The 25,070-nt window shown below is 40.7% G+C and overlaps 3 protein-coding genes and 1 non-coding gene across 6 annotated transcripts; 3 read left to right on the plus strand and 1 right to left on the minus strand.

The window, feature by feature from the left end:
• The first annotated feature begins 3,229 nt into the window (after positions 1 to 3,229).
• LOC129585775 (uncharacterized) lies at positions 3,230 to 13,941 on the plus strand. 2 transcript variants are annotated; one of them, XM_055478622.1, is made up of 20 exons: positions 3,230 to 4,095; positions 6,805 to 6,885; positions 7,051 to 7,125; positions 8,129 to 8,306; positions 9,531 to 9,655; positions 9,840 to 9,926; positions 10,019 to 10,057; positions 10,131 to 10,308; positions 10,480 to 10,616; positions 10,684 to 10,764; positions 11,045 to 11,231; positions 11,319 to 11,428; positions 11,552 to 11,686; positions 11,809 to 11,841; positions 12,011 to 12,194; positions 12,314 to 12,624; positions 12,886 to 13,086; positions 13,203 to 13,301; positions 13,454 to 13,579; positions 13,692 to 13,941. In XM_055478622.1, the coding sequence occupies exons 1-20, from the start codon at positions 3,954 to 3,956 to the stop codon at positions 13,769 to 13,771; spliced, it is 2,589 nt and encodes an 862-aa protein (XP_055334597.1). In that variant the 5' UTR covers positions 3,230 to 3,953; the 3' UTR covers positions 13,772 to 13,941. The 2 variants fall into 2 exon arrangements, with proteins under 2 accessions (XP_055334597.1, XP_055334605.1); XM_055478630.1 differs by lacking the exon at positions 6,805 to 6,885.
• Positions 13,942 to 15,422: 1,481 nt separating this feature from the next.
• Positions 15,423 to 15,504, plus strand: Trnal-aag (transfer RNA leucine (anticodon AAG)). The gene has a single exon. It is a non-coding gene; the product is annotated as a tRNA-Leu (tRNA).
• An 887-nt stretch (positions 15,505 to 16,391) lies between these two features.
• Positions 16,392 to 18,594, plus strand: LOC129584824 (fibroblast growth factor receptor substrate 3-like). Of its 2 annotated transcripts, none has more exons than XM_055477161.1 (2): positions 16,392 to 16,557; positions 16,896 to 18,594. In XM_055477161.1, the coding sequence occupies exon 2, from the start codon at positions 17,378 to 17,380 to the stop codon at positions 18,062 to 18,064; it is 687 nt and encodes a 228-aa protein (XP_055333136.1). In that variant the 5' UTR covers positions 16,392 to 16,557; positions 16,896 to 17,377; the 3' UTR covers positions 18,065 to 18,594. The 2 variants fall into 2 exon arrangements, with proteins under 2 accessions (XP_055333136.1, XP_055333143.1); XM_055477168.1 differs by having other exon boundaries at positions 16,392 to 16,550.
• Positions 18,595 to 18,791: 197 nt separating this feature from the next.
• Positions 18,792 to 24,350, minus strand: LOC129590954 (transcription elongation factor SPT5-like). The gene is made up of 10 exons (XM_055486421.1): positions 24,197 to 24,350; positions 23,837 to 23,951; positions 23,546 to 23,659; positions 23,074 to 23,336; positions 22,000 to 22,784; positions 21,213 to 21,805; positions 20,717 to 21,149; positions 20,004 to 20,632; positions 19,364 to 19,831; positions 18,792 to 19,280 (listed from the first exon to the last, which is right to left on the minus strand). The coding sequence occupies exons 2-10, from the start codon at positions 23,873 to 23,875 to the stop codon at positions 19,128 to 19,130; spliced, it is 3,477 nt and encodes a 1,158-aa protein (XP_055342396.1). The 5' UTR covers positions 23,876 to 23,951; positions 24,197 to 24,350; the 3' UTR covers positions 18,792 to 19,127.
• Between the last annotated feature and the right edge of the window lie 720 nt (positions 24,351 to 25,070).

Raw genomic sequence — 25,070 nt, forward strand, 5'->3', positions numbered from 1 at the left:
TTGTGTGAAGATGATAGCGTAGCGTGGTGGCGCTTACCAATGTCGACCGCCCGCGCGCGCTGCGTGAGAACAAACGTAAATGTATTTACCGGCGCTTACCGGCAAATGAATGTACAATACTCGTACACATACTAACTTTGAGCGGAATATATATACTTTTTATTAATCATTCACAAAAGCTATCAATCAAACAAATGAAAAACAGAAGCATCACACAGCATCAACAGACAGCAGAAACAGGCGCCCGAATCACTGAGAACATTTGATCTAAATCAGCCGAAGCTGGTGCCGTTCCCAGGACGGATGCGGCGTTTCCACGCTGGATTTCGATGCTGAACCTCTGGCGCAGATACTCAGTTGCACGTATCTCGCCTGTTTCCTGCCATATCATCTTGCCCAGTTCACTGATCAGCCGAGAGGCTTCCGGTCCGAGTGGTCCTACTGTCTCCACGCCCACTGCACGGAACAGGTAGTCCTGGGCGATGTTCTGGTACTTCGCGGTTTTCTTCCGTTCGGCCTGTGCCGCTGCTGCGCCAGCTTGGGTGGATGTTGCTGCAATATGGGAGAGGGCCATCGTGCACACACAAGTCACATCCCATGTCAACATTTTGCCTCGTTCCCATGGCACTAAGGTGACACCGTCAGGGCGTAGGCCGTTGGTCGGTGAAATTCCCAAGGGCTCAAGTTCAGTCTCAATGGTGGCTGAGGCGAAGGCTCGTTTAAGCGTGGCGTTTAAGCTGCTATGTCTAGACTTTCGGCCTCGACTTTTTTTGCAGCTCAAGCCATGGTATCCTCGATCGTCCACCCATTCATTGCAGATGCATCTGTGCGGAGTTACAATCGGTGCTCCCAAGCGCAAGCCAACGGCAATCCGTAGTGCAGAATCGTTTAAAAGATTACCCAGAGATGCAGCTGGTAGAGCATCCAGCCATGCCCCGTTGTCCTTCGTGCTAACACCTAAAAGCCGCGCCTGGCTGGAAATATCAGACTGGGCAATTTCGGTTAGCGTCTTTACGGAGGTCTGGATAACTGGTTCATCCCACACTTTCTGATATTTTCGGGCTTCTACAGCTGGAAGGTTAGCTTCCGTCACACGCTGCCACTCGGCTTCGGCGTCACCGCAGTACACCTCCGGGTCGAAATCGGAAATATCGGATGCCAATTGGGTCACTGAGTATTGGTAGATATTGGTAGATTCTTTTAATATATTGGAATATTGGTAGATTCTATTAAAATATTGGTAGATTCGGAATATTGGTAGATTCTTTTAAAATGAAAAATGCACATTGGTGCTTTGGTAGATTTTTGTCTTTTTCACGTTTCTTTCTGCTCTTATGCCGAAAACTGAGAAAAGACTGCATTTTTGTTAAGCACTTGGGTGGCTGTTGCCAATTTAATTAAAACTTCTTTCTGTATGTTCCATTAAATTAAGGAGTACTCGCCGCACTCCGGACGATTACAACAATATCGTGTAAGAGATAGCAAATTCTAGATTACAACTTCCAAAATAAAAAAAAGTTCACTAAAAAATGCCCAAAAAGCCCAAGGAAAACAGAGTGTACTGTATTAATGTTAACACTAATGGTAAAGCTTCAGTACTGTACATGCAGTACGACCATATTGAATTATTATAACTGACAGTTAGTGTACTACGGTAATATCTATAGATACAATATCAGGACGCCTTATTGTTTACAGTGCCGGTAGAAGCAACTGCCTTCGATGTCCATTCATTCTCGGAGCACTAGTTTTGAAATTAAAATTGCTATGAAATTACTATGAAGACAAAAATGTACTGTAATACGCTGTAAAGGGTAAGCTAAAGGAAGCCATTTTTGTTACGCGATAAGATGCATTTTCAGCACACATATACGGTATTTATACAGTACCGAAACAGAAATCGGCTCATCCACATCCCGTTATTATAACAACTTGAGCCGGCACCGTAAAAAGTTTGGAAGTCTGGATCAATATATAAAAACGATTTCTTGTGTCGCTAACCCATGTATGCTGCCGCGAAGGTGGCCGGGAAAAACTAGTTTACAAAGAAATTCTCTCGATAACGGGAGGATATTCTCCGATCAAGCAGATCTGCATTACAATAGACCAGAAACTGTTTACTTACGTTTGTCTGGTTAACGATCAGGCTACTAAGCAGCACTCCTTGCTGACGCTTCACTCAAGTAGAAACTATTACGTTAGTGCTCGTTTATTTGTATACGTTTCCATAGTACTTCCTGTGAGAAGAATTTATTCTGTTCCACTCTTTTGTGCTGGGATTTTTTTAGAACTGCTCATTCTGCAGTGACGTAACTAAAATTGATTTGTCTGGTAATTTCTTTTTCATATAAATTTTTAAAGATTCACAAATGTCCTCTTAAGGGAAGTGACCCGGTATATAACACTAACGTAAATTTTGGAGTTTATCCTGTATCAATTTTAGAGCTTCGGTACTTCTATATCTTGTATCTGCACGCATTCCGGGTACACCGTACAAGCACGGTTACTGATACACGTTTAGGGTTCTAATTAAAGATTATGAAGATGCATGATATTCGATTCCTGGGTTCGATTCCTAGGTGGGTAACTTTTATCTCATAAAATCAAACCAAAAAAAGTATAAAATTTTCAAAATTAACAAAAAAAATTTCCAATAGCCTGGTTTGCCCAACGGTTTTCTCCTGAGGGTAATAAGTCTCCGTAATGGAGTTTGGCTACTGTAGTACGATAATAATAATAATAATAATAATAATAATAATACAACTACAAATACATTTTTTATCACGATATGTTCAACATGCTAAATTTGTTGTAAATTTAATAGAGTGTAATTAACAGTTGCGGTTAGACAAGAAGTAAACTCTCCTGCATATAATGTTCTATGGAAAAATACTCTAAAACTGAATGTGCAATCATGGTTATCATTTTATGTTCATAAATTGTTGTCTCAAAATGCTAATCAGCCACCCTATATAATGATAATCAGTAAAAACGTACGGTGAGAAAAACCAAACTTTTTTAATATTTTTACAAGTGTATAATGTACCGAGTTCTGTCCAACTGCTAAAACCATTTACCCAAATATTGTGGGAATGGTGATAACCAAACCCCGTGGCGTTATTGCTTCCGTATATAGATTGCCGGGTAGCTCGATATGTGTATATCACGCATTTTCCGGTCAGTTTGGTTGAGACTTGGAGCGCGATCGGCAATCTAGGCGGTACCGTGACCGCATCAGAATACGTATGGTCGGTGTTAAAATGACTAAGCGACCGGAAACTGTTGTGAATGTGATCTGGATCCGGATCTCTTGATGCTGCTCGACATAACTTGGATATTTAGCAGTTAAATAAGATTCTTCATCATCATTCTCCTAAGCGCGTGTATATCGTCTGGATTAAGCTTCGCCGGGCTCCAAGGCGCAATACGGTTTGAGTTGGCTAACCATACAGTCGTGAAAATTTGATCGGTCTGTGTGTGGATGTTATGTGTGTTGGCTTTCCGTGTGTCAGCAGCGTTTGTGGGCATACGGAATTGGATTAGGAATCAGCCGGCGGTCAGAAGCGCCGCAGGAACGGAAGTCGCATGTAGAAGACCTCTTGGATCGCATTACTCCGCAACTCAAGCTCCATTGAATACCATGACCAAAGGCTATGCTTGCCGACTCCGGAATTGTTTGTGAAATCATTTTTTCTCTACCCATAAAGCACTTGATTGGTTCCAATCCAGTTATCTCGCTGCCCCGGTCGTTGTATACAGCCGCCTAATTATTCGAAATATGTAAAAGGACACTCACTGTTATCTCATTCAATTATCCCGCTGTGATCCGTATTAGACGCTGTCTTCACCCAGTTTTCTCAGCATGCCTTGACGTCAAACGAATGTAGAAAAATAATGCGGATTATTTTTGAGATTCTCAGTGAAAAAATACCGCATCCCCCTTATTACAAGCAATGAAGGCTATCGTTGCACGTGGGATTGCCAGTGGGATTTGGCTGCTGAACACTCTTGTGTTTGTTTACATGCACAGGACCGGCGATCTTTCGTTTTTATCATCAAACCACTCTGTCGGGTTTATTGGCGAAAACAATCGAGGTATTTAAACACAAAACATAATATACCGTGTTTCTGATGTTCAGTGTAGCCACGTAAGAGTGCAACACAGGCGTTTATTTCACTGTTCCATACGTTAAAGCTTAAAAGCGCAGATATCATTAAATTTTGTGTTGTCGTTTTTATACATGAATTTTCCGCACGCGATTTCGTTTCTTTATCTGAATGTGTTTACTATATGCAAATTTTTGCTTTTCCTGAGGCTTGGATAATAAGTTGTTTACAGCTATGTACCTTTCATAATTATATAAGTACTAGTATCTAATTTAATGCGAGCTAAATACTTAAAGAGCTGCGGAAAATTAATACAAGTGAACTGGTGGAAGGGCAGGAAGCAATTTTACACACATTTGTTCGTCATACAGAATTGTGCACATCTGCACACTTATTAGCGACTTTGCCGTAATTGATATGCAGGTCAAACAGTAAAAAATATTTTTTACAGTATTACGGCATACGATTTTATCTGTTTAAGTAAGTGGCTTCTCTTATTACTTATTGCACGCCTCGTAGTTTCGCGCGATTACTGTTATCTGAATAGGCGGCCACTGATGTGCGACAGTCAACAAAGCATTTCGTTTACAGAAATTGTAGGCGATTTCTAAAACTCAACGTGGAACAGTTGTACATACCATTAATCTATTAAATATCTCTAACAATTATAAGAAGCATCGTTGAAATCACAGCATCACCGACTATTCCTGTCCTGTGTCACAGTTGTGGTAAAATTTAAATTCGCGATGTATTTAATTTCATACAGTACTACAGATAAAATGTGTATTGTGTGCATCATAGTGTTGTTGAAAATTTCTGTTGACAGATCTTAGTACACAAATGGTAAATGTCATCGTCTCATACTTCTCACTTCTTGTAGAATGCATACCGATTGGAGTGAAGTTTTATTTCGAGCCAGTGCCGCATGCATATTACAGCTCTTAGGCTGCAGTTTTATGATCAAATCTCTGAAAGAGGCTAAATACCGTTACCATAATTACAGTATTACCAAAAGTAAGACATTTATAATACCAAGTACTTAATATCTATATAGTGTGAACTGTGTACTTACTATAGTGCACAGCTGTTCTTCATAATACTCAATTAAAACACTTAATTACTTAAAAAAATTAAATTTTCCTAAACTTTTATTAAACATTTGCATGTACACCTCTGAATTTCGCATCTAGTTGTAAACTGCCTGTTTAGTAAATTAAAAAATTTCTATAGCATTTAAAAAGATGCTAATATTATCTATCTGGATTAGCATGCATTTAGCATTTGCAACTACCTTGTATCCAAATGCTCACACACGTGCGATTGTCAGTATATTTCTTATTTTCTTCTATGGGAAATCAGTCAATGGTCAGAAGTGCTTCAGGAAGCTTTTGTCACTAAGAGTGCTGAAGTGGGATAAAGCCTGAATGGCAAATGTTTTCAGGAGCAATGAATCTTTACAATTTGCACACACAGACTGCGTAAATTTCTGTTAAGTATGCCCTCAAGTCAAACTGCGGCATTTGTACATGCAGAAACGAATTAAAATTGAAATACTTAATAGTAAAACTGTATTTCTTACACTTTATATGACGTACGCCGGGCATTCTGGTTCGACGTACCGGTTGCGTGATATCATTAAATGCAGTAGAAGTATCCGTTTATTATTGCAACATATGCGATTCTGAATCGCCGAAACTGCATAACTAGAGTGCAAGTACGTAACCATACACATACCATACATTTGTTAAGTTTAAAATAATTTGCACACTTTAAAATTTTGGATGTTATAGTTATCCCATATCTTTAAATGTACGTAACTCGATGCTGGTACAATGATCATTATATAGCAGTAAAGCGAATTCCCGTTTCATTTTTGGCAAATATTTTGTTAAATTTTGCGCAGCTATTATTAAGCAGGCGCTTCTAAGATGAAAATTGGACTGTAAATAGTTGCAAGGCCATTTCTGGCATTTCGGGCATGGAAACGGATGCGCGACGTGTCCCGCTGATTAGGTTTGTGGTTAGATGCTGGCTGTCAGCCGGAGTCAGAAGAAGCTTGAACAAATTGTAAATGACATAGCAGCCAGCCAGCCTGCAGGACGCCTGTACAACGTAAATTTGAGAAACATCTAAATAGTACTTGACAGTTATCTCGACTCTCTGCGCTACGATCAAATCAAATCGATTTGTGCGAAATTTTCAAAGCTAATAGGATAGCCTATTAAAGTTAGCACAAAATTTTGCTGCAATTTCACATGTAATTGAAAAAAACATTTATTACTCCTTATTGGTTTGTGCGGACAATCGAGAGAGCAAGCGTCACGATGGATTTGATGCATTTAGATTTCCATACCGATCGATATTCTTCTTGCAATACATGAGAAATGGATATTACCCTATACCACTAACTTTTTGTTAACATTATGGATGTCAGCAGCATATGCTGATATTACGCATATAAAACATGATCAAACAGCGGATTCAAGTGTGTTACTTCGGGCACAAAATTACGTAGTTTCAAAATATGAATTTAAAAATAGTACTTACTTGCACAATATAAGATTAAAGTTTACATATTCTCGCTATAGCTAAACAAGCAGTTGCAATTGTGCATCATAGGGTAAATTTTGCATCATAGCAGCAGCATGTTCCAAACTTTTTTTATTCTAAACTTATTTTGCTATTTTGTCTTTACAGTTGATTTCTGGACATTGTCCGAAAGCGGGTGTGCTTGCGCACATGATAGTTTTAACATGACTTGTGCGTGCTGCGATCCCGGTTAGTAAATACAGTAACTGCGTACATATAGAACCACGTGAAGTGGTGCATGAATAATTAGAGTGGATGACTATACACAGCTTGAGAAATAAATCTTTTTGTGGGTGCTTTTTTTGCTTTAACGGTTTTAACTATAAGAACTGCTTATGTCGGTCTTGTTTTCAGGAATAGGATGTCCGTGCTCGGCCCCACTATCCAATCGCTGCGCTCAATGTGGTCTGGAATCGTTTTGCGGAAAAAGTGAGGAGCTATATTACGACAAATTTTATAGATTTTAACAGCTTTCATCTATTGGTAAATATAATTAGCTGCCGGTGACAACGGTATGCGAAAGAACTGCATGCAAGCTCTTCGATTTTGCTGTGCTGGGTTTAATACCTTTTTTTCTGCCCATGAATCCGCAAGTGTAGGGCGAGACCGGCGAGCAATAATTTTATTATGCATTACTCCCGCTAAGCTATGCCTGTTTTTAGGCTGAAGCTTATCTCACTTGTTTTTGTTGTTCGTGCTAATGTTTTCGAGTTGGGCTGAGTAAAGGGTAGGCTGTCAAATTGGACAATTATCGGATGAGTATAATTTTCTCTGCAAGATTGATTATGCTGTTGCACTGCATGACGCTGTGGTTAGCTGCACTTTCGACAGGAGCTTGGCTAGCTCGTTGAGTTTCTGGACGTGACGGACACTTTGTCGAGTCTGGGTTCATTTGGCACATGTTTTGCGTGCAGGATGATGTTGGAGTGCATTGCTGAGCTATGCTAAGCAAACCTTGCTACACAAAAGTCATTCATAAGATCTGCCAACAGTTATGCTACGTAAACAGAGTAAAAATAGACGTGTTTCCTAACAGCAGGATTTAACTTTCAAGCTCAAATAAACCCATAATTTACCGAGGTATACGCATGTGTGAGAACTGTACATCTCTTTTCTCACTGAAATTCCGGAAGTCGTGATAACCTGAATAAAAATTGTTTTGAAGTGACCAGGCATTTTAATCAAATATATTGCTGGGGTAAATGGTTGCACATCTTTGCAGACCTAATAATGTCATTATCCACAGTAAATATACAACATAATAATGCAAATTTCGTTTCGGTGCTGCCGGCTTTCAATGCGTTGCCTTGTTAGGCGGTAGTAGAGTGCGTTATTTTGCTCTGACCTCGATAAGCATTTTCACACTAACGATAATGAGCTCGTCTGTCATTCGGAGCAGTTGGCGCTTATCATTAATTTCTTGTTGTTTTAGTGTGCAATATGACCATTGATATGAGTCAGTTGACAACTAAGCATGGAGCCATTTATAGCCCTCCTTCACCTGGACCAATTTTTTGCTCGTTTTATGTTGTTGCCAATCCGAGCACACGGATTCAGATTGACCTTTATCGGATGCAAGGCATCGGAGAGTACAATCCCCAAACAAAAAGGTCAGTGTATGACTGCACTGTTTTTTGTTTTTAATGATCCTGCATACCGGTATCATGCGTGCTTCAGGAAATCATTATCATTAATATCATACTTTAATTACACATGTTTCATTAAATACCATTGCCAAACTGATCTCTAAATATATTTCATAAATGTTCGACGAATAATTATATAAGTCACTAAGTAAAAATGCATCCGAAATATTCGATGAAAAATGGTATCACTGTATCAGTAATAATTTTAAGTCAACACTGAAAGACTTCCAGGCTTACTAAAGTCACCTTTTTTACTCATTATTTATTATAGGCAAATCTTTTTTGATTTACATTACATATACAGTATAGTATGCCCTGCAACTATTAAATGGTAATTTGAAAAATAGGAGCATCGTTACCGTTTGTTCGCCAGTGGGAGTGTTGTCCGCTATGCGCGGGAACTGAAACTCCACGAGCCTTCGCACAAGCACTTAAAATTTATTAAAATACCGATAAATTACATAATCGTGCTAGAAAATAATGAAAACCGGTGACAGTCAGTCTCCGGAATCGTCGTCTCAAGAACCGAGGCCGGAATCATACTTTCTCGAAAAATTTCATGATCCTGAAATCTCGTATATATGTTAATATATATGCACGATGGACGGAGTGGATAATTTAAGTGAAGTTTTGCTGTTGTGATTAATATAGCGTGTTTCTTTCTTATTACCATAACTGTGCGATGATTATTAATACAAGCAAAACCCAGAAAAAAAAATGTCAAAACAGGTGATTAAAAAAATAATTCCAGAATGGTATGTTCATGAGAAAGAACTTCAAACAAGGTGTGAAAACCGGTATTTATGATACACGGGTGTCTGAATGGATACTATAAGGGCACCTTTTTTTGCGGTTAGAGCAGTGTTGCTTTCACCCTATATATTCTTAGTCCGTGAGTGTTTTCAATTATACTTATATAACTGACTAACACTTCTTCAAAACCCCTGTTCAAAATCAAGAGAGTGCAGCTTTCATTCATGATCTACGGTATATACTGTAATTAATATGATGTGGATATTTAGTTGGAGGAGTTCGTTTGACAAGCGCGCAGACTCATCATTAAATTTAGGACCGCTATTCTAGATGTTCGCAGTGAAAAACATCTTTATACAGTGCGATTTGCATTGATAAGTTCATTAATTCTTATGTGACAAAATTAGCGATATTTGTCTTTAAATTGCTTTGCAGATGCATTGGCGGCTTTTTGCAAATAATTGACGGAGTTCGTGCGCTTAGAGGAAATTCATCCGCTGTCCATGTGTTTTGCGGCGCTGATAGCCGTTTTGACCGACCGGTGACTATTTTTAAAGAGCGTAAGTGTCAACTCTTGAGTTATACTGTTCCACTTTCACATCGATGGTTATTTGGCCGGTCTAAGCATATAAGCCGTTTCCATTAATAAGTTTCTTCCGTCCATTTGTCTTCCATGGATGTGAAATCAGATACTGGTTGCATCGTATGAAGATATTCCGAAGAAATACTTTATTCAATTTGCAGGCGCCATGGCTATCATTCAATATTGGGCGGCCACTGCCATCCAATCGAGATTTATGTTGGAATTTAGTTTCCATGAAAAAAGCGAAGGTAGCCAAAAATATCCCGCTGCATTCCATACAACATTCAAATAAACGTTGCTTGAATATTTGCATCACTAACTTTTGACCTTCCGCTGATAGAGAATTATGCGCTTGGTGGGACGGCGATTCCTAATTCAGGTTGACATGTTCCGTTTAACGCCATTGCTTAATTAATTCGCAAAATGACTAACGTGCAGCATTTTTTTCGCAGAATGTGACTGGATCTATCGGCAACAAAACTGCTCCAACTCAGAGGAGCCGTGTGACTTCTCCACGCCGGGTTATCCGGGATTGTATTCCAATTATCAACACTGCCGGTATTTCTTCCGCAGCACCGATCCATCATTGCAGATTCGTATCCAGTTTAAAACCTTTGATTTCCCAGCCGGGTAAATGTTTCCGACAAAAAATCCAATGGGCAGATTTTAATTGCAGTACTATTCACTCGCGATTTTTGGAAGTTTGAAATGTAATTGCCGGGTCGGCAGGAGTATCGCATATATCGAATACCCATCGCGAAACGCTTACGAGAAGATATTGATTAGCCTTGATCCTTGCAGGGACTGTGACACACATTACGTAAACATTTTTGACGGAGCCTATAGTACAAAAACTGATCCTGCTTTACAAACCCTCTGTGGAGTACAAAAAACAGAGGAAATGATTTATTTTTCCACCGGGCCCTCCTTGGTTATAGGTAAGCAAATAACTCGCAGTGAAATTTCAAAATCTAAATAGCCATGAAGCCTTGTTTGGGAATTTAGAGTTTATTAGTGGAGCTCTCTCCCCGCCGTATAATTATACCGGCTTCCAGGGCACCGTTGTGTTCGGAAACAATCCACCTGGTGCGTAATTCAGTCATACAAATACGTAGTTTGTCGTAACTGGAACTACACCCATAGTACTAGGAATGGTTACAATATTGCAGTGGAGCAATTAATAATATCAATGGCCAGATAGCATTTTTGGCTAAAAGTTCAGACAGCTTTAATTAAGTACGTAGAGGCTTATATTAAATAGTACAAAATATTTTCTGTATCTACTTTGACATAAGTAATTCTACGTAATGCATATACACGTGCTACTGATTATGAAAAAGTTTGACCTTTGTTTCGCGTTCCGTAGATCGCATCGTGGGAAACAAAATCGAGAAAACTTTCTGTGACTGGGTATTTTACAGCAACATGACTCCCTGGGCCAGTTTCAGTAGTCCAATGGACTGGTTTCCAAAGGAGACGCGCTGCCGTTTTAAATTCATTCCAACCACTCTCACTGATCAAGTTATACTTTCCATGCACAGCTATTTTTTGGAGTAAGCCCCAAAAAAGTCATCCGCGGTTGACAGATTGACCGGTCTGTCGACGGAAAAATTAATAGTTCGTGCTTTTTGTCATGCTAGAAGTGATCACTGTAATACAGTTATCCGCATTGCCGAAGTCGATGAAAAAGACGAGGAGACACACCTCATCAAGCGGATATGTGGCCCTGCATCCAAATATGCAGCAGCCGGTAAGAAGAGGCAATTTGTTCCATGTCGTTTAATTCATTTGTCGGATGTGGCGACGGAGTGATTCAAATTTGATCAGATATCCCAAGCTATGGTTTTTGTGTAAAGCTATGGTTTTTGTGCAGGCGATCAGAAGGCCATCGAGGAATACGCTGCAGGTGCAGGGAAAACATTGTTGTTAACATTTTCTTCTAAAAATGGAAACCTCCATCTCGGCAAAACATCCGAGTGGATCAGCGGAAGCTATTTCTTTCACAATGGTACGTCGGATTTAATTTTCAGATCAACCAACATGTACATTAACAAGACCTATTTATAGAGGTGGTCTTGACAATAATTACACCTAATGTCATAGTTCTGATTTCGTTGTTGTTTTTTTCAGAGCGTTTGTTAGGAAAAAAGATTTTGAATACGGGTACGGTGAATCAATAAAAAAATAGAAATATAGCTCGTAGTGTATTTTTTACAGCTGTATAATGTCGGTTTTATACGTCGGACTTCTAACAAATGTTCGAACCAAAATTGCTCGTATATTCCACAGATGACCCCGGTCTGCTAGCATTCAGTTGTCTTTTGTTTTCCAGTCTGCGATTACGCCTTCAGCAGCGAAAACGTCCAACCCAAAGGAAGTGTAATGGGTCCGAAACTGGATTACAATCTTGACCAACAAGTGTGGATTTCTACCATTACAACGGACTGCAACTACGAATTTTCTTCCAAATCGAACCAGTCCATTAGCATTCAAATTAATCAGGCGACAATGGTCAAGTATGTTTACTTACTTTTCTTAACATGTGAGGCCCCACTGGCCGGCATACTATAGCAATTATTACGTTCATCCCCGTGTATGATTATTTGCATTTGGTAAACAAGTGGTGCCGTTGTAGACCTGGCGAAGAAACAATGTTTTGGCTGTGCCGCACCCACTGTAACCGCCATGGGTGCCACTGTACAATGGCTGAAAATGAGGCAGAGAAGAGCCATTCATTGAAGGATGTTTTCCACATTATGGTATTGAGCCGGCAACATCCGCGCGTGGAAATATCATGTTTTTGTGGTGACCTTACTGACATCCTGCCACTGACAATATCGGCTGTTAATGGAGCAATTTTGCGTTATCATCGTTTGGGTTTATCAGTGACCGATGCTCACTTGTACGACTTCAGCGCAGTTTACGATTTCCACGAACCGCTATACGGTTAGTACGGTTACATACAGTATACCTGGCCATATAGTAACCTTACAGAGTTTGCAAAAAAAGCCTGCTACATCATTTAACATCACTTTAGAAAATTGTAACGACACGCCGTAATATTTATCTGCATACAGGGGAGTCTGGAACAGAGATTTCGATGCTGCGTGCAATGCGGCATGTTCTTGAAGAATACCTACAAATCTTAATGCACTAATGTATCGCGTTAATGTATACGTATATATGTTACTGTAGCTTTGTCGTTAGAGTGCTCAAGAATGTCCCGGAACCGCCATCAAGGAGCTCTATATATCGTTCCGCGGCGTAACATTACAATGAGCGCAAACATTATCCACCACATTCAATGCGACTGGACCATTGAAGTAACTCAAAAAATGTATATATCTCTGGATATAAAATTAATGCAGATGGACAAATCCAGCGCTAATGTTAAACTATCGGAACGCAGTAAGTGCACACCAGTAAGATAAAAAAGGTCACACCTTTCATCGCGTTTAAAAGTGTACTTAAGAAGCATGACTTTTTTGAAGTTTTTTATGGTCGATTGTTCTTGTTTTCTCCAGGTCACTGTTTGAAGAAGAATTTGGTCAAGTTATATACCTCCACTGTTTTGCGCGATAAGGATAAGGGTATTGAGGTGTGCCAAAACAAAGCCGTTACCGGTACGACAAAGCTCTGCTACGCAGTACATTTACGGTTAAATATATTATCTTGTTTGCTTTTTAACTTTATTAATTGTGTGTGATTTGTTGGTTTACAACATGAGCCGCCTGTTTATTTGCACACATTATGATTGCACACATTTTTTTCGCAGTTAACACTAACAAACTGTTTATTCGCTTAACTGCGACTGGAACGTTTTACAAACATCGTATTCTATGGAAAGAACTCAACCCATCGTCCATCGGTCGCGGGCAGCACGAAAGCAACACAACAAACGGTAAGTATTATGAAAGTTAGATCTCGTTTAAAAAAGTTGAAATTATATGTACTATTTATAATTAACGCCAAGATTGCACTAACTGCACGTAATATACTTCTGTTCTTTGCAGACTTTCCTGGTAGAACTTGCCGCATTTCTATCATTGCATTTCTCCTGATTCACTTGAGCCTCATATTCTTATGGCGATAGAAATGATACCAAACATTGTTTCGTTTTCTGCATTAGTTACCTCATGCAGTGTGATGATTTCGGTCTTTCAGATTAGAGTATTACTGCTGTTTTTTTGGCAATTGCTTTGGAATTGTATATGCTAAACTTTCATTTTCTTCGGGACCAGGATATTTTTGGAAAATTGTTTTATGATAATATAGGAAAGCAATAAAGTTCTGTTATACGTGTAATTGCTGAAATGCTTTCGTATTAGTATTGCAACGCTTTTTACAGTACTGGACAGTGGACACAGACTTACCAGGGAACATTTTGAGGCTATAAATTCAGAAAATCCTCAATTTTCGCAGAAAGTTAGAACAACTATATAGGTTGCCTAAAAAAATTATTTCATGTGCCATGGCCAATGGGCGTGACCAAACAAGCTTCTACAAAAAATACTACCCTTACAGATTCTCCACAACAGAGCCCATATGTCCTCGGGTGCTAAGCAGTAAGCACCCGCTGTCGCATGGCTATCGCCTGGCGCAAAATTTGGAACGAGTAAGCTAGCCTCGCACTGGTAAAGATTGTTCAGTAACGTTATATTAGTCTTGCCAGGTATAATGCGGTACACTGCCTATAGGCAACAGTGTAGAACCACACAGTGTAGAACTAACTTTTAAATTCTGTTTTGGCCACGCCCATTGGCCATGGCACATGAAATAATCTTTTTAGCCATCCTGTATAGTTGTTCCAACTTTCTGCAAAAACTGAAAATTTTCTGAATTTATAGCCTCAAAATGTTCCCTGGTTAGAACTGCCTGTTGTATAATTTGTATTACGAAGTCGGAGACCACTTGCGCAACTCGCTATGTAAAGTGTGGAATAAGTAGAGTCTGCAGAAATTTGGAATGCAGTGGTTAAAATTAAACCCAATTAGCTTACTAATCCGTAAACTGAAGCAAATAAAATTTCATTAGAAAAATGGTGCGATGGTAAGGGGAAATCGAAAAGCGGCGAAAACATTTGCATAACGGCGTAAACCGTGCGGAATTCAAGCAAAAAGAGTACATTCATTAATAATCATATGTACACGTGCACGTTATACAGTACATGTTTGTTCAATATCATTATATTATATACACAAAAAATTATTGATGTTGAATTTGTCGTTCATTTTTATTGTTAGAGGTTTTATTATTAACTACCCATTGTTTTATCCGCGATTGTATCATATTAATTTGTAAGTAACTAACGAAACTTTCGCAGCACTTTTTTACAGACCTTTTTCGCCAAATTAAAGATTCTTAACAATGAAGATTTTTTTGTAAAGTTACGCAAAATTCTGAACTGTAAGATTATTATTATATGTGAAATAAAAATGCCATGATAAATTATTCAGGACGTCACCTCTGTGCGCCTCGAAAATTTCAGGCGATTTGTTAATTTGAGGTTGGTAACAAAATTTCCTGTCCTGATAAAAACGCCAGTACTGTACTTATATCATGTTATATAGATATGGTATATGGTATATATGGTATATGGTATATGTATGGTATATTCTATATGGTATTTATTGTGTACAGTAAATAATTGGTAATCTTTTTTCCCTACTCCCAGTATCTTATCTTCACGGGATCCCTAGAATCAAAAACCTTTCTTGGATTAATACGTTGTGATATAGTACAACGATGACGTGGCCGAGTGGTCCAAGGCGCTGGATTAAGGCTCCAGTCTGTTCGCAGGCGTGGGTTCAAATCCCACCGTCATCATATTTTTTTCTTCTTTAAACCAGTGATTTTCTATATGTACGGAATCAGTCGAAAGTTCACAATACTAAAAAATTTATCAAGAGACCTAGAAGTATCTAGGAATTTGGAGGGATGAATTATCCGTTTCCGCCGGTCAAGAAGAGTTGGCATCTGTCCGGCATCCGGGCGGATGGCAGGCATTATGCAGATAGGAAAACAACTGGCGTGCGCGGGCGGATGGTTAACCGGATGTCAACGCTGGCCTAACGAGTGCAATGCTATGTTAGTGTGCAGCAGTGGCGTTTTAAGCAATTTTATTGCTGATTTTACTGGCATTGCACCATTTGTGGACCCTCCGGTTGTCGAGCGACAACGTAACAGAAGCACGCGTGCGGTGGCCCATGCCACAGGCTGTTTTAACGTAAATCTTTGAAAATTCATAACTTTGTTCATTCCTCCATTAAATTTTTATGCATAGTCTTGAAAAATGCAGAATAATACACAGTATCAGGCAAAAGAAATGCTTTTTAATTTTTCTATCAGGATTGTGCGCTGTTAGCCTGCGCGGCTAGCATAGCCGCCTATGGAGGATTTCCCATAGGCGGCTATGTTAACCGCAGAGGCTCATACTGCATTACCCTAAAGAAGAAACAGAAAACATTTATTCTGCCTAATACTGTGTGTTATTCTGCATTTTTTAAGACTATACATAAAAATTTAATGCAGGAGTGAACAAAGTTATGAATTTTCAAAGATTTACGTTGAAACAGCCTGTGGCATGGGCCACCGCACGCGTGCTTCTGTTACGTTGTCGCTCGACAACCGGAGGGTCCACAAATGGTGCAATGCCAGTAAAATCAGCAATAAAATTGCTTAAAACGCCACTGCTGCACAATAACATAGTATTGCACTTGCCTAACCTGTTTTGACGTTTTCTTGCGTCAGCAGCACGCGATGTCTCGTTGGTCCGTAGCTGCGAGGTTTGCGGTAACCTAAATGTGACGTTCTTGGATATTCTCGTCATTTCCTGCGGGCTTTAGCAGTTATCAGCAGTCATACTTCTAGTGGTAACTGGTAAATATGGCAAATACCAGCTGTTTAGTGTTTACCTTCTCGTTATTATTTTGCTGTTCGCAATTGTCAGTTTCGCAGACTTTTAAAGTTTAAGTAACTTCATAATAGCCAAGATAGATACAAATTCTCTTTTCCTGAAGGAAACGTAGTTCTGTACGCTTTCGGAAAGGTTTTCCCTTATGCGCTCCTTAAGTGCTTCGATCTACCTGTGTTGAAATTTTTATAATTATTTGCGAAGAATTTAAATCTTCCATGAAACAAGCGCATCATTTGACCTGTGACATTTTTTCTCTTGAAATTATTGTTTTCTCTTGCGATTATTGCGGCCATTTTCTTAGATCTCCAGCGGTCATTCTACCGTTGCATAATGGCGGAAAGGGATTTGCGTTTTTACTAAAGAAGCGGATCTGTCGATCTGGTGTTGTGTGATGCGTATCAAGCCAGTGACGAAATCGTGATCCAGTGATCCTTATCTATACAGAAGCGGAGACTTGTTCACGTCGCTAGATTTCTTTGCTGCTATAAAAGTCAGTGTGACGACAAGGATTTTTTCGTCACTCGACACTCATTATTTCCTGATCAGTGTTCGCCTTCGGAATCTTTGATTTGTACCGATAACACGTTTACAAATTATCTGCTCGTATTGCAGTAGTGATTATTCAGCAGCTGCCTAGTGCATACCGTAGGATTCTCAAAAATTTTAAGCATTAAGCTGTTTTAACTTGCCCTGGACCCTGCCCCTTGATTATAGTTGCTCAGATGATGTGAGCAGCAACCTGTAGTCTATAGTTCATCCTCGTAAATCTCTGAATTTCCGAAAATGGGCAATCGTCTGTCCAGTTTGGTCATCTGCCATAATACTCCTCCGCAACCGAAACCTATCTTTAACGTAAAGGCCACTGGTGATAGTACATTTTTGGGAAATGGGCAGCTGGAAATCACTGGCGATAATCTCATCTTGGTGCTCCTGGATGGCAGTAAAGAGCACTATTCCTGGCCAATTCGCAGCATCCGCCGCTATGGGTGCGAGAAGAATCTCTTCATATTCGAGAGTGGGCGACGGTGCGCGACAGGCCCGGGTGTCTATCAGCTGAAGACGAAAGATGCCAAGAAAATCATGCTGCTAGTGCAACAGAGCGTCAGTGCCATCCAGGAAATGGACAACGCATTCCGCAAGGAAATGGTCGAGACGGTTGTGCGCCCGGCGAATGAGACGGAAGGAAAACCGCCAGCAAAGAGTAGTCTTGATGGCGCGGAAGACGGAAAGCCACGGTATGTCAACTGCGACGCCATGGGCCGGCCGTTCGTAACCAACTACGCGTCGCTGGATTTACCGCGCAAGGACGACACGACCGGCAGCATCAAGAACAAAGCGGACCTTTGGAGCGGAAGCTACGATGTCCTTGGCGATTTTGACCAGAAGCCGACCTGCGTGAGTGGCTCACCTGTCGAAACAGTTGAATACGTGCGGATTGACCCGGAAGCTACAAAAGCACTTCTTAGCTGATGAGCTGCAGCTGGCAACCTTTCATCTTGATCTTCCAGTTCGCACTAATGAATCACAGTTCCCCTCTCAATCACAATTCGATGTGGATAACCAGTTTTGTATTTGTATGACTTTTGTCTTCATAACAACGAAGCAGCCTGGATGCCCGCGGTAATGGCAGGAATTATCGGTACCATTTGTTTCGAACAATGATGTGGTGTTACGGACTTTTGTCAAATTTATGGATAAGTTATTGTGCTTATTTTGTCATTTTAAGAGTACGTTCCGAGCAAACCCGCGGGCTACGGGTTTGATTTAGCAGCTTGCATGTGATGCACCTTCTTACCTTTGGATCTTATATTTTCTTAGGCCGTTGAAGCTTTTCCAACCGTATGTGGTTAAATCAAAAGGCGTCCAATGCAGAATTTGTTTTTACATATTTTTATATATAAGATTTTAATTTATTAATTCTGCTGCTGTGCGAAGTGAGCTTCCTTGAAGGTGACGCAACTTGTATTAAAGTTCATTCATTGCCGTTAAGCAAGAACTAAAATTAAAAACAGTGAGCTTACTGGTTTGACAAAGTACGTAAGTATTAAATTTCATCATCAGGGACAGTCGCAGACATACCCTGTAGCAATACGCTGGAACAACGCCATCTGTAAATTGAAAAGATTTAGGGTTCTGAGCGTTAAAAGAAGACACGACTGTAAATGCGATCATGATTACCGTACTTTTCAGGTTCAGTGTTTTACCCTTTAATTCGTGCTACCTTATAAGCAATTCCTTCCGACGATTACTGAATAAACACCTTGCTCGGTGCAAACCGTAACATTTCAATTACCCAGAAGCTCCAACACCGTACAAAAAAGCTCTAATCAGAAAGTATCAATCGCAAACTACGAAAGAGGATTCACAGTCGAAGACTAACAAGTATAAACCATTAGTTAACTGTCCGATTTCCACCAAGAAACGTTCCGACAACAATTAATTATCATTTTCATTGCTTTATACTACTTTCAGTGTTACAAAACCAAATTCGAAGTTTACCCACTTCTACGAATAACAGCTTACTATCGCTCCTCTAAATTCTAACCGTTGGAGCCATTTTACAAAGGTAATGCCAAGGAACCATCTTCATCTGGTCCGAATTCTCTGGCTTGAAAACCGCCTCTCTTCCATCCACAGAGAGCATCTTTCCACATATATCCCTTTCATCTCCGAGAATAACCTTAACCTATATTGTATGCAGAAAACGACACAGCATAAACTTTACATTCGATTTTTCGAATGTGTGAGATCACTTGCACCGGCACGTACCAAGTCGCCCCGAGATGGGGTAATTGGCTCCACCTGAGATACTAAAATGGTGATCACTTTATCTTTTTCCGGTAGAAAGATGGAACACATGGCTCCCGATTCCGATCTGACGTAGCCGATCAGATTCAGCAAACTGCGATCATCGTGCCGTTTGATACGCACTTGAATATCTGTCGTCACCCAATCTGTATGATTCAAATCAACGCCTCCGCCTGGTGTTTCGGGAGGATTATATAAGCCCGATTCATAGCCAGGAGTCTGTGGGTTATAGGGGGACGGTGCCGCACCTCCCGGCGTATAGCCCATGCCCGGTGACTGGATATAAGAATTGTAAGACGATGATCCTACACCACTGGCACCGTATCGCGATGGAGCCGGGCTGTAGGGCGAAGGAGCACTGAAGGTATCGCCACCATACATTCCTCCTGGTGTCTGTGGAGCGAAATTAACAGCTGGTGATTCCGGAGCCTAGGGCAGATGTAAAATTTCAGTCATCAATAAAAGCAAAATTTCAATCATCAGCAATTACAAAATGTTACAAGTGTTAGCTTTAACAATGACAAAAAGACTATCGGTACTACATTTTGACTCCAAGAGGAACTCTTCCAATTTCAAGTTGTTCTTTCTACATCGAACTTACCTGAAATCCAGGAGTTCTGGGATTTACACCACCACTGTCCATGTCCTCCTGATAACCACCAGGAGTGGGTGGTACCCCGTAGTTCGACGGTGGCGGCGCAAGATCTTCGTATTCATCACGTTCCTCCGGTTCCTCCTCTTCGTCCTTAGTGGGACGAGGAGATCGTCTGTCATCCCATCGTTCTCCCTCTTCTTCGCGCTCGGCATCCCATGCACTTTCGTGGGCTGGGGTACGCATGTAAGAAGGCGTACGACCACCATACCCAGGAGTGCGTGAGCCATACGCAGGCGTTCGGCTGCCCATACCGTACGCCGGGGTACGGCTGCCATCGTTGTACATCGGTGTCTTCGTGGGATCTTCGTACCGTGGAGTTTTGTTCCCGGCTTCAAAGTGAGACGACGGCTCGTCCGGACGAGCGAAATTCGACGGGTTTCTCCTCGGGTAGCTGTCCGCGGGGGTTCGTCTAACAGTGTCATCGTTTCGAAATGGTGCAGGACCGCGAGCGGTAGGTCTGCCATCGCTGTTGATTTCTGTCAAACGGTTGCGATCCACTGAAATGGTAGTGCAGTTGGCATGCAGTTCTACACGGGCTGTAGCATCCGTACAGTCCTTCACCACTCCGATGTAACCTGCAAAATACAAATCTCAAGCAAAACAATTCACTTTTTTTTTGTAAATTATCCCAACACTCATACAATTGCCACTTTTTATACCTTTGTAAGGTCCCTGAATAATTCTCACAGTTTTTCCAATCATCGTATTGTCTCTGCGACCACGATTCCGGTTCGCAAAACCCATTGGCGAATGAACTGCAGGTTGATTCTGGCTTGGTGTGCGTCCCCCACCACTTTTAGGGGTGCTTCTTTCACTAGCTCCACCCTGAATGCTTCCTGAACTGGGATGAACAGGACTTGCTGCTACACGAGGCGATTGCGGCGCAAATGAATATTGATTATTATTGGTTGTACTGGACGATGTAGTCTGGCTAGCGCCTGCCAAAACAGTGCTACGCGCTTTGCAAACGAAAATCCCCCCATTTTCGGCAACCAGTTTGGAATGCAAGAATAAAACTCCGCGGAATATGTGCTTCACCTCTCCCTGTTTTCCATTATGAATGCCGTCCGTTACCTTAACAGAATCTTTCACCTGAAAAATAATCCGTAATAAGTTCCACTATGACTGCTAAAATGGCAGAATGCAATGGATTACCTGAATTTGATTATGCTCGCTGTCGAGAGCGACAGCTCTGCGACTGTCTTTCTTCCGCAGAATGGCGCCAGGTTTCATCTGTAATAATTTTCCATGCATGTTTAAAACATGAAAATTGTCCTTTTCAATGCGCACAATGACGCCGACTGTCTGTTGATCAATCTCCACCAGATCGCCAAACTGAAACTGGCCCCAACTGTCAATTCCAGATGCCCGCTCCGAACTGACTTGCACGTCTTCCGGCAAAACTTTCATTTCGTGCATTGTCAGATCCGAAAACAGAACAATGAGATTATCCTCCACTCGAACCACCAATCCTGTATCACCTTCATAACGTCCACGAAGAACACGTACGTGGTCGCCTGTGCGGAAAAATTTCTTCAGCTCGCGAGCCGGGAATTCGATGGGGTCCTTCAGATCCTCATGATCAGGCTGAATAACGACTTTTTTGCCTTCCACACGAATAACTTTCCCCTTTAAGTTAATAAGTTCGCCTTCGCACACCACCACATAATCCCCGTGTGTAAAACGAGTGGCATCTTGATTTTCCTCAGTTTCCGAAACTTCAGCAGCCACTTTCGACAAATCCACTCCTAGAAAAGAGTTAACAATTTACTTTATCAATTTTTACGAAACTTTTACCAAATTCCAAAACAATATCTTGCGCTTAAATACGGAAAACATTACCTCACCTACAAACGACTTTTTTTATTTATAACAGTCTTCCTAGCATACTGCGTTTTAAACTCAAAATTCATTAGAGACCATAAAAATCGCTTCACCATACCTTCGATTAAGTCGTCAAACTTTTCTAATTCATTCAAAGACGGTTTCACTCCTTCTACGGTAATAGCATTCAAGGGGAAAGTTTTGATCAGGAAACCGCGCATGGTGTAACGATTTCCATGGAACAAATACATATCACCATCACGGCCATAATCCGCCCCACACTCTCGAATCAAATCCGGTTCGAACAATTTCTGAGCTGGACGGCTACCGCGAGCTTTAGCTAATCCCGTTTTCGCACTGGCATTTCCCCTCTTCGTCTCCTTGATGTGGTTATAGTCGATCCGCGGTATCAAACGCAATGAAACAGCATTCTGTGCATGGTCGACCCACTCCACCTGCGCCAGATCATCTTTATACAATCCACGTTTCACTCGGACCCACTGCTTGTTCTTCAGCCGAGCGGTTGTCTTGACCACTTTCAGCACGTCGGTCATTTCTCTGATCGGCACCATCTGCTGATTATTCATGCCCATACGCAGATTGGATATATTTTCAATAGCCTGCTTTACATGGGTCTGCTTGTAAGCTTCAACGTAAATGTATCCTTTAACCCCTTCGACCGTTAAAGCGGATTTTATCTGCAGCGGCTCGGAAGAATTTTGAAATGCAATGAATTTCCGCATCAGCTGTAGACATGTTGCTCGTTCTTCCCCGATCTTACATTTGACCATCCACAAATTCGGATCTTTTACGTTAGGCAACAAGCTCTGCTTAGCGATATCCTCGGATGTCTGAGAATCAGCAAGAGCCCGATCCCGAGCACTCGTTTCAGCGTAGCGGGACCTAAATGAATCCAGAGTACATTAAAAAAATAATCCGAAGAACAAGCTCGGCACGACATTTCCCTATCGAGTCGCCGGTTACTTAAACGATTAGCAAATATGATCACTAGATTCATAAATAATGGAAGTTTATTGTCCTTGCACGGAGCGAGTGCCCCCTCTAAGGTTCAGACAGCGAGACAGCGGAAGGAAAAACGTACAAAACACTGCAACAGCATTACTGTACTGTTACTCTGTATCCAGCCATCCTACAATTGCACATAAGACTAGTCACTAATAATGCAACAGACCTATAGTACGCTTCGATTTCATCTTCCTTCTCGGTATGCAACATCTGCGCCAGTCGCCGGTGGCCTTCAATGTCCCGAGCGGAGGGCCCACCTTCGGGTTCGTTTCTGTAGTTGTGGCGATCGTTTTCAATAATGGCAGCTTCCACGCCGTCTTCCCACTCTTCGTCCTCTTCATCATCATCGTCAACTTCTGCTTCATCAAGGATGTATCCGTTAGCTGGCTTCTTCTTCTTTTTACGGCCTTTTCTTCCTTTGTCGTAATCCTAATATGATGCAAAATCTTTTTTTAAAAAAGGCCATATTTTGGGCAAAAATGATAAGCTCAAAAGTGATAAGCTCAAAAGTTCTCGATTACAAGTGTAATCTGCAAGGATGTAATCCACATTTACAGAATGAAAAAAATTTAAATTAGTGAACCGTAAGGTAAATAAAATTTAAATCAATTTAAATTTAAGAAAAAATTACTACTTACCTCATCATCCTCTTCTTCTTCTTCGTCATATTCGTCATCGTCTTCATCTAATTCATCATCGTCTTCCTGTTCGGCGTCGCGATGCGAAGTCTTCTGTTTTTTACTTTTGCTAACCTGGAAGTTAATTACCAAAAATTTAATTTACAATTCGGGGCCGATGTGGGTATCACGCTTTGTGATTGTTCAAGTTCAATTTCAGTTGAAGACCTAAAGCCACATTATTGATTATGTACTTGAGGTGTTCTAGGTACCCTAAAAACCAGTCTGTATATTACGTGATGTGCAACATACCTCCACTTCGTTCTCCGAATTTTCATCGCTGTCCGACATGTTCAAACGAAGACCCGGAACCCCAATCACAGCAACTTGCAGCAGCGAAGTGCGATGCACCAAACCTCAGCTAGAGCTTAGGGACAACAAACAGTTTATACGTATCCGCAATTTTTCCAGAAACAAATAGGATAAAAACTTCGGAAACTAACTTTAACTTGCTAATTGCAGCTTTCAGTTTATTATAATTACAAATCATTTAATCATAGAGCCATGATAGAGGGACATTTCAATCAGCGCACGTTCTAGTATGTATTTGTGAATCGCACCTGGAATCTTTAAGGAATACCAACCAGAAACGGATTCTGAAAAAAAACGTACCTCGTTTTCTGTTCCCGGTCCTGTTTTGAGTTTCACAGAAAAGATTCTTAAGAAGCTGCAAAAGTTAAACTATAAAAAATCTATATTATTGTTTTAAAATTTAACGTTTCCCAGTTTCTGCTGCGTCTAGAGCTCATGCAAGACGTGTACAGAGATATGCCAGTGCACCACATCATGATTGCGCAATAAAATTCGTGACGGTGAAGATTTGACGCTGGCCCATAGACACATATGCTATAACTTAAATTTTCAAAAATTCATAACTTTGTTAATTTTCGCGTTAATTTTTTGTGAGTATGCTTTAAAAATATAGGATAATATCTACTATTAGGCAAAATGATTTTTTTTCTGTTTCCATCTTAAGGTTTGGCACTGAGAGCATACGTGGTTAACATAGCCGCCTACGAGAAATCTTTAAATCAAATTAAATGACTTCTCCATAGACTTACATGCTAATTACCTAGGCACATAGTGCGCAACCCTAAAAGAAAATCGAAAAAACATTTGTTATGCCTACTAGTATATATTATTCTGTATTTTTAAAGCATATTAAACAAAAACTAACGCGAAAATTAACAAAGTTATGAATTTTTGAAAATTTAAGTTATAGCATATGTGTCTATGGGCCAGCGTCAAATCTTCACCGTCACGAATTTTATTGCGCAATCATGATGTGGTGCACTGGCATATCTCTGTACACGCAAGACACGATGTTTTGACGCACATGCGAAGCCAGTAGCTCGAGAAAATAACAAGATCTCTGCCCCCATGAGCTGTCGTAGAATGCTGAGCCCGAGGTGCGGTGAACATTGCCACTAAGCTAAGGGATAGATAAGCCAGCCATACTTGCCAGCCATGCGTGTACTACTTGAAA

The sequence above is a fragment of the Paramacrobiotus metropolitanus genome, unplaced genomic scaffold (genome assembly GCF_019649055.1).
Source record: "Paramacrobiotus metropolitanus isolate TYO unplaced genomic scaffold, Prichtersi_v1.0 Parri_scaffold0000002, whole genome shotgun sequence".
NCBI classification, from domain to species: domain Eukaryota; kingdom Metazoa; phylum Tardigrada; class Eutardigrada; order Parachela; family Macrobiotidae; genus Paramacrobiotus; species Paramacrobiotus metropolitanus.

Coding starts and splice junctions, on each gene's coding strand:
- LOC129590954 (XM_055486421.1), bottom strand. CDS start 23,875: ATGTCGGACAGCGATGAAAATTCGGAGAACGAAGTGGAG. Junction 21,806..21,999: donor GTTTGACGACTTAATCGAAG/GTATGGTGAAGC, acceptor ACTCTTTTCTAG/GAGTGGATTTGTCGAAAGTG. Junction 20,633..20,716: donor TATTCAGGGACCTTACAAAG/GTATAAAAAGTG, acceptor TGTATTTTGCAG/GTTACATCGGAGTGGTGAAG.
- LOC129584824 (XM_055477161.1), top strand. CDS start 17,378: ATGGGCAATCGTCTGTCCAGTTTGGTCATCTGCCATAATACTCCTCCG.
- LOC129585775 (XM_055478622.1), top strand. CDS start 3,954: ATGAAGGCTATCGTTGCACGTGGGATTGCCAGTGGGATTTGGCTGCTG. Junction 9,656..9,839: donor GGTGACTATTTTTAAAGAGC/GTAAGTGTCAAC, acceptor TTCAATTTGCAG/GCGCCATGGCTATCATTCAA. Junction 12,625..12,885: donor TTTCCACGAACCGCTATACG/GTTAGTACGGTT, acceptor CTTTGTCGTTAG/AGTGCTCAAGAATGTCCCGG.